The sequence below is a fragment of the Octodon degus genome, unplaced genomic scaffold (genome assembly GCF_000260255.1).
Source record: "Octodon degus isolate 3935 unplaced genomic scaffold, OctDeg1.0 scaffold00008, whole genome shotgun sequence".
In the NCBI taxonomy this organism is placed as follows: Eukaryota; Metazoa; Chordata; class Mammalia; order Rodentia; family Octodontidae; genus Octodon; species Octodon degus.
Window position 1 is genome coordinate 14,472,818 of NW_004524584.1, and position 9,025 is coordinate 14,481,842.

Genomic DNA, 9,025 nt, shown 5'->3' on the forward strand with positions numbered 1-9,025 from the left:
AAAAAAAAAAAAAAAAAAGAAAGAAAGAAAGAAAAAACAATAAAACTACAGAGTTAGAATAACCTCTGGGTCCAAATCACACACTGTTACACAGTGTTTCCTCAAGGCTTCTGCTTACCCGTGAAGGGAGGGGTGGTTTAGTGCAGGTGATGGCCAAGGCAGTCTCTGTCAGCTGTGGGGAGCTATTGGGCAGGATTGGGTGGCTACCCACCACTCCCCCTAGGCCTCCTCCTAAAGGAAGCTGCCAGCTGTTCCCCCTTCTCTTTTTTTTTTTTTAATTCTGTACAGGACATTGAACCCAGTGGTACTTTGGACATGGTAGGCACGCACTCTCACAGCTACACCCCCAGCCCTTTGTTTTGGTTATTTTATTTGAGATAGTATCTCCAAGTTTCTCAGTCTGGCCTGGAACCTGTGATCCTCCTCTCTTGACCTCTTGGCCTCCTGAGTAGCTGGGATTATAAGGAAATGTGCCCTGGCCTTTGATTCCCACTAGAATGGCTGGCTCTCCTTTCACTGCGTATAGGGTTTCCCGCTGTTTGCCAAAGTTCTGGAGAGGAGTTTGGACCTTCTTGTGTTGGTCATGGCAACCTTCCTGGATGCTGGGCCTCTTCCAGGCCTTACCTTTTCTCAGCTGGTGACTAGGCTCACATGTCAGTACTTCCCCAACCCAGATCATAGACACAAGACACCATAGACACAAGTCCCTTGGGAGTCAGGCTCTGGGCTGCACACCACTGCTCACTGGCCCCTGAGACCTCTTTTCACTGGAAGTACCGGCAGGCTCTGTCAGCTGTTTAATGTTCAGGACCAGTGTAAACATTCATAGACTCCAGGGTGAAGATAGTGCTGCAGTAGCTTGGGTCTTGGGATTCCTGGGAGGTCAGGCAGTGTGTCGGCGACAGGCATTTGGGGCTCTATCTTGTCAGTGCCACAGTGACCACGTAGAGATGGATGGCAGAAGTTTCGCTGGTAGGTAGTGCTGGCCTGGGGAGGCTGGATTTGCCCAAAATGAACAAGACGCTGAGGGACACTATCAAGTCCAGAACCTGACTGGAAATCAGACTGGTAGGAAGATTTCAGGGGCTGCTGCTGGCTCAGCTCTAGCTCACAGGGTGCCCAGCGCAGGAAGGTGTGCCGCTGCCACAGGTGCTTCAGATCTTTCTGTCTTCCGATTCCCTGCAGCAGACAATAGGGGCCCTCCCCAGTGGTACAGGCCCTTAGCCCACAGTCCTAGCACCAGGAATCTCCTTGGGCCCTACCTAATTCCAACTCTGGTGATGTCTGGCCTGTGTAGGACCTCCTTGACCTTACCCTGGCTTCACTGGCTTTCTCTTCAGTGATGCTATCTATTGTTCTGTTCATTGAAGCCTCTATCTGTGCCCCCCAGGACTTTTGTGTATTGACATGGAATTTGGTTGAGGAAACCAAAGCAGAGGTGCCTATGGGGAGTGCACTATTTCCCAGGGAAAGAGGTGCAGGAGAGAGGCACTCTGCCTTTGTATGGATCATTCCCTCTCCTCATGGTTTTTTTCCCAGCCACCCCAACACTTGCTCTGCCCTCAATTTCTGCCTAAGCTAGAGGACCGTCCCCTCTCCTTCCTCCCTAGTACTTACTTTGTCGAAGGAAGTGCGGTTGTCATGCTTGGAGAAGAAGTGTTGCTGTGCTGGCTCCTTGAAAAACAATGAAAAAAAAGGGGATGACACTTATTCCCCCAGATATTGCTTCAGGGCCCTTAATGGAGGGAAACTGCAGGAGACCACCCCTAAACTGCCACAGTCCTAACACCCTGAAGGTCAGGAGCAAATTACAGCAATACCTCACTCCTAAAATACTTTGTCCTGGGATTTGTCCTAAGTAGAAACCTCTCAAGCTGGGTTGAGGCACCTGCCATGTGTCATTAAGTGAGTGAGCCCATTAACTCTAGATTGCCCAGGATTGGATCTTAGTCTTCTTTTTTTCTCTCCATCCACCTTGACAACACACTCACATCTTGGGTCCTAAATGCCATCTGAAATCTAAAATTTCTGTCCAGCTTAAGGTGATTCCTGAGCCCCAAGTACAATAGCCAACTGCCTTCTCCACATTTCTGTGTAAATGCCAGACAGAACATCTTTAAACATGACTGATCACCTCCCAACTCTATAGTTTCCACCAGCTCAGGCTACAACAGGTAGAGATCCTTTGGTTCTGCTAAGCACCTGAGATCCCTTGGTTCTTTTCTCACATTCTACATCTAAGATGGCAGGAATTATCTATTGATAATTCCTTCAAAGTGTACCTAGGAATTACAATGGCTTTCTCTAGTGCAAAATACTTTTTTCTATTGCCTAGCTGTCTGGCTAGTGTCCTTTCTTTCAAGCTCACAGCTGTCTGCTTAGTGTCCCTTCTTTCAGTCTATCATCCTTTTAGCAACTAGAATTTTTAGCACATGAATTCAGTCACATCTTTGCCAAAAGTTTACAACAGCTTCTCCTGTTTGTACCAGCCAAAGGCATCATAGTAGTCCATAAGATTCACAAGCTACTGACCCTTTCTGGTTGATCCTACCTCCAGCTGCATGGGCCTCTTCCCTGCTCCCACACATGCCAGGGATTTGCTTCTCAGGCTTTCCCACTGTCAGTTTGTTCAGCTAACCATAAAATTTCTTCTCTCAGGAAATACCTTCCTTGACTACTATGGGAGTAATTCCATGTCCCCAGCTCTCTTTATTTCTCACCTCCTAACACTCTGGTTATATTATGTTATTTCCTATCATCTGACACCCTCCCCCCCCCCCAAGTAGAACATAAGCCCTTTGTGGGCAAAGGTTATTGTCTATCATGTTCACATCTCTAACTTCGGGACTCAGAACAATGTCTGACATTGTACTAAACAAACACTTGTTATTCAACCAATGAGGACAGAAGATCCCAACCCCACAGTATTTGCATGGGTTTAGTTCGAGCCAGAAAGCCTATTCCCAAGCAGAGAAGGACCACAAACTACTAAGACTTCCAGACCTTGGAAGAAATGTCTCCTCAAGACCAACTCCTTGTCATTGTACCTAGTCTGCCCCTAGAGCCATCCCCTCCCCATCTACTTGGATTTTCCTGCTATATAACTGAAGAGGTTTGATTTGGTGAAATCAGGCTTTCTGGGTTGGAGGTATGAGCAATGGCTGACAACAGATTCCCAGATAAAATACTTGGACTGGTGGCTTGGGATGTATCTTCATAGAGTGCTTGCCTAGCATACCTGAAGGTCCTGGTTTTGATCTCCAAACCATATACCACAGGCACACAGACATACTCACACACATACTAGGGGCTGGCTCCATTCCATACCCTTGAACCAATCAATATAAAGCCTATAATATGTGTTTACCAGTATCCCCTTTTGAGGGATAGGCATGATGGTGCACACCTGTAATCCCAGCACCCAGGAGGTGGAGGTAGGAAGATTGTTGGGAATTTGAGACCATCTTCGGCTACAAAGTGAGCTGAAGGCCAACATGAACTGCATAGTGAAATCCTATTTGCAACACACACACACACACACACACACACACACACACTGCCATACCACAGTGGTAGTCTCTAAACAGAAGGTAAACTCTGTGAAGATGGGAAACCTGCCAGCCTTAACTTTCATTCCTCATGAAGCAACATGACACAATAAAAACTCAGGGTTCAGTAGTAGAGCGTGGGCTTTTGCATATGCAAGGTCCTAGGTTCAATCTTCAATAACAAAACAAAACAAAAACAACCAACAAAAATAGGGGCCGGGGAGATGGCTCAGTAGAATAAGCGCTTCCCTGGCAAGCATAAGGTCCTGAGTTCAGTCCCTGGTTCCTTGGCGAGGGGATTAGACTTAAAACCAAAACCAAGTGCAGGCCCCGCCCCAGGGGATCACTGAGAAGGCAGTTGAGACTGGGTGTGGTGGTGCACGCCTGTAATCCCAGCTCTTGGGAGGCTGTAAACAGGTGGATCACTAAGAGTCTGATCTAGTAGTGAGACCCTGAACACCCTGTAGACCCTTCCCTAAAAATTAAAAAAAATTTTTTTTCTTTTGCCCTATGAAAATCTATGTGAAGGGGGCTGGTGAGATGGCTCAGTGGTCTAAAGCACCTATTTAGAACAAGCTTAGCAAAGCACAGGGACCGAGGTTCAATCCCCCAGCACCACATGCCAGCCAGCCCCACCCCCTGGTGGGCTGAGCTGGCCACACACAGTCACACACAAATAAATAAATAAAAAAAATTTAAAAATAAAAAAAAGAAAATCTATGTGAAAAAAGAAAATTATGTGAAAAGCATGAAACACTACAGACTGGCAGAAAAAAATATTTACAAAACTTATATCCAACAAAGGACTAGTATCTAAAATATATAAAGAATTCTACCATCTCAACAATGAAGTAATTAGAAAATGGTCTAAAAACATGAAGCTATTTCACCACAGAGAATAGACAGATGGCAAATAACATCATCAACACCATTAAATACTAGCCAAATGATAAATCAAAGCCACAAAGAAATACCACTACTGTCTATCAGAATGACTAAACTTAAAAATAGAACAATACCAAATGTTAGTGGGAAAGCAGAAAAACTAAATCATTCATGCGTTGCTGGTGAGAATGTAAAATGGTACAGCCACTCTAGAAAACAGCTTGACAGTTTATTTAAAAAACTAAATATGCAACTACCATATGACCCAGCAATTATACTTCTGGGCATTTATCCCAGAGAAATGAAGACTCATGTTCACCAAAAAAAATCTGTGCCCAAATGTTCATAGCAGCTTTATTTATAAAAGCCAAAAAATTGGAATCACCTCAGATATCTAATACTGAATAGTTAAACAAACTGGTACATATGTGGCGTGGAATACTACTTAGCAATGAAAATATAACATGCTTGGATGACTCTCTAAGAAATTATATTGAGTGAGAAGAAGGAATTTCCAAAGATTGCATGCTGCATTATTCCATTTATATAGAATTTTAAGTGATAAGATTTTAGAAATAAATTTAAGGACAGAGAAGGATGAAGGAGCGGAAGGCAAGTAGATGTGGAGGTAAAAGGACAGCACTGGGCTAGGAGATAGCTCAGTAGAATAAGTGCTTCCCTGGCATGCCCAAGGGCCTGAGTTCAATCCCTGGTTCCGCAAAAAAAGAAAGAAAGAAAGAAAAGGACAGCATCAGTGATCCATGTTATGTTGGTCAAAATCTAAACTATAGTGATGCATAGATGAACCTACACAGATAATAAAATTTTATAGATCTTACACACAAATAAGTGTAAGCAAAAGGGCCGGGGACATAGCTCAGCAGCTTAAGCACCTGCCTGGCAAGTGCAAAGTCCTAAGTTTGATCCCTGGTACCGCATGGAAAAAAAAAAAAAAAGTGCAAGTAATATGAAATCTGGAAAAGAGTGGTGGACTGCATCAATATCAATGTCTTGGTTTTGACATTATATCACAGCTTCAGAAAATGTTACCATGCTGGGCATAGTGGTGCACACCTGTAATCCCAGCACTAGGGACACTGAGGCAGGAGGCTTATTGGGAGTTTGAGACTAGCCTGGGCTACAAAGTGAGTTCAAGGCCAGCCTGAACTGCATAATGAGACCCTGTCTCAAAAAGACAGAAAAAAGAAAGAAAGAAAAATTAAAAAATCACCACTGACGAAAAGTAGACAAAACGGAGAGGTTTTTCTTTATTATTCCTGAAAACCGCTTATGAATCTTTAATCACCTCAAGCAAAGTTTTAATCTTGAAAATTCTGGCAGCCTAAAACAAGTCCCAATTATCTCTCAGTTTCTTACCTGTCTCAGTGTCCTCAGAACTGTACATAGCCCTAGGCCGAATGCCTCCGTGGTTGTAGGCAGCTCTGACTCTCATTATGCCTACAGTGGCAGGATAATCTGTCGACTCCCACTGATTCAAATTTGCTCTCTCAAAACTGTGGGAGCCTGGTAAGTAAAATAGTCACTTCTTCTATAGCCTAGGCTCTTCTGGGTATTCTTGCCATTGAGAAGAGTTAGTACTTGCATCTTTGTTTCTAAAATGTGCAAGGGCCCCTTTCTCACAGAAGTGTGAAAACCATGATTTCTAAGCAGTGGGTCTAGAGCCCTGATTCCCTGTTTGAGAGGTCTGGTGGGGGAGGCAGTACTTATACATGGGTGGCCAAGGACCTATGGAGCCTGGGCAGGACGATCACAGTCCATGCTGAGAGATGACCCTCTTTATCAGACCAAGGTATGGGGCACAGAGCAATTTTGGCACCATAGATAAGGACCTTATTTCTAGGACCATTGTTTGACTTTAGGAACAAAGAGAAACAGGATTACATTTCCCCAAGAGTCAGGCAAGTGAAGGTCAGAATAAATACATCAATATAGTTCAGAAGAAAAATGAAAACAAAAAAAGAATTTTTTTAAATTTAAATGTCACAGAGAAAATTTTTACCTACCCCAAAGGAAAATAGATGCTTTTAGAAAGCCTTTCAACAGTAGCTACAGTCAGCCACCCGAATCCTGGTATCTCCCAACTGGTGAAAAAGTGAAATGTATACCTTCCCTGAGCAGTCCTATTAATTAAAACAGCTCTACATCTAGAAAGAGCCATGAGACTTGACATTTATACAACCTGAGCCCAAAACACGCAGCAGCTATTTGGAGCTGTTGATAATGCCAGCTAATTCTGCAAGTCTTCAGTTTGATCAGTAGCTGAAACATGCACTCTACATGTCTCTTTCTGGGGAATATGTTCAGTAGATTGAGAGATATTCTAATTTCTGGGAGAGGTGCTGCCATTAAAGACTAGAGCAAATATCCAGCAAGACGGTACTAGGTTTACTTGTGCTCCTGTACTGCCACAAATCTATTACTCTCAAAAGTGAAGTGGGCCGGGGAGATGGCTCAGTGGAATAAGCACTTCCCTGGCAAGCGCAAGGGCCTGAGTTCAATCCCTGGTTCTGCCAAAAAACAAACAAACAAACAAATAAACAAAGAATATATTTTTGGGGCTGGTGAGATGGCTCAGTGGTCTAAGGCACCTACTTGGAACAGGCTTGGCAAGGCACAGGGACTGCGGTTCGGTCCCCCAGCACCACATGCCAGCCAGCCCCACCCCCTGGTGGGCTGAGTTGGCCACACACACACACACACACACAAACACACACACAAACACAAACAAAAAAAAAAAAAAAAAAAAAAAAAAAAAAAGTGAAGTGGCTCCTAGATGGGCGTAGTGGCACACTCTTGTAATCCCAGCATGTGGGAGACTGAAGCAGGAGGACCACCGTGGGTATGTGGTGCTATGTAGTGAGTTCAGGCCCAGTCTGGACTATATAATGAAACACTGTCTCAGAAACACAAAAACAAAACAACCAAGAAAAGAATTGGCTCCTAATAGGCAGTCTAGAGCTGCATTTGGGCCTGGCTTGATACGCAGTGCCAGGCTGTCCTTCCAACTGGAAATACTAACCTACTAAAGAAATTCAGATTGTACAACAGCAGCCTCCAGGATTCTGCTCTCAGCCTAGGAAAGTAATTCCTGGAGAATCTGGCTGGCAGATCCAGTAGGACCTGACAAGAGGCTGGGAAGCAAGGAAATGCTGGAAATGAAGGCATGTCTTAGGAACACTTCTGGGCCGGGGAGATAGCTCAGGAGAGTAAGCACTTGCCTGGCAAGCACAAGGTCCTGAGTTCAGTCCCCGGTACTGAAAAAAAAAAAAAAAAAAAGAAAAGGCACAAGGAACACTTCAGGTCCCTCTGGGCTTCCCTCCACCCTGCTCTTGCTTAGGTGGTGGATATGAAAGCACACATTGCCAGGCTGCCTTTGCTTCAACCACTGGGAGCTCTGGGAGAAGATGGAGAAAAAGAGATACCTTTTCATTCCCTCCCACACCTTGTCCCACCTGCACATGTCCCTCCATTCAGGATTATTGCTACTCTCAGGGTGGTTTGCTCCATAGCTCTCTCTTCTGGGTTCTAAGAGCTATGTTTCTCCATGTCACTTTGGGCCTAGCGGTTCTGACCGTTTCATTGTTACTATCCCATGATAGTACCTTTTCTTGAGAACTTCATAGCCACTCCTTGTAAACACACCTTCCTGAGTGATACTATTTAGGGTGTGTTTTTACTGTTAGGACCCTGGATGGTGATAGATTGTGCCCTCTCCTTGTCTTCAAGACCATAAAGTGGTGGAGTACCTAGAGCCCAGCACCCCTCTACTCCCTGGAAACTTGTTCTGTCTACTCTGGGATGTCTCTTCATCATTCCCTTCCATTCTTCCCTAGCTAGATGTGTGAGTTGGTACCCAGTCACCTCCCATGTTACTTCCCTGCCCAACCAGACGTGCCTCCTACTCATTCCCAAGGCACTGAGCTACAAGGCAGCCTATGGGCTGACACTGGGTTTTCTGGCATCAAGGAATCTGAGCAAGAAGGCAGGTTGAAAAAATTAAGGTTTCTTTCCTGTCTTATGAAGATTTTCCCCCCATAGTTCTACCTATCCCTTCTGGGTTGATCCTTTCATCTACTAGGGACACTGAACAAGATTGACCAGCAAAACTGCACTGCACCTGCTCTTCTCTACCCTAAGATTAGAGGGAACATGGGACATGTCAAGGAAGGAGAACAAGTTTCCTGTCTGTCCCAGGGGTAGGCTGGCTGTCAGGCTGTCTCTGAAAGGGCTGGAACCCTTTCAGCATTGAAAGGATTGCTCTTTGGGCTGGGAGAACTGAGAAGAGTGCTTTGTACCTGGCATCGCTGCAGGAACGCTGCTGGAGGCTGAGGCTTGGCCACACGGCGATACTCTCCAGCACTTTCAGTCTTGACTTGGCCTCTGAAGTGCCCATAGAAGCCACTGTTGTGCTATAATAAAGCAGTCATGAGGATAAGGCCTACTCACACCATGAGGATAAAGCCCATCCTCAGGGCATCGCCTGAGGGTTTCAGAGAAGCCAGGCCTGAAACTCCTCACTGGACTCTCTCTCTCTCTCTCTCTCTCTCTCTCTCTCTCTCTCTCTCTCTCTC

General features: G+C 45.1%; 1 protein-coding gene across 1 annotated transcript; it reads right to left on the reverse strand.

Moving 5' to 3' along the window:
* Positions 1-420: 420 nt before the first annotated feature.
* Positions 421-8,881, reverse strand: CUNH3orf84 (chromosome unknown C3orf84 homolog). The gene is given in 3 exon segments (XM_012517582.2): positions 421-1,200; positions 1,618-1,674; positions 8,750-8,881. Coding segments are annotated over 3 exon segments (585 nt in total). The 3' UTR covers positions 421-804.
* Between the last annotated feature and the right edge of the window lie 144 nt (positions 8,882-9,025).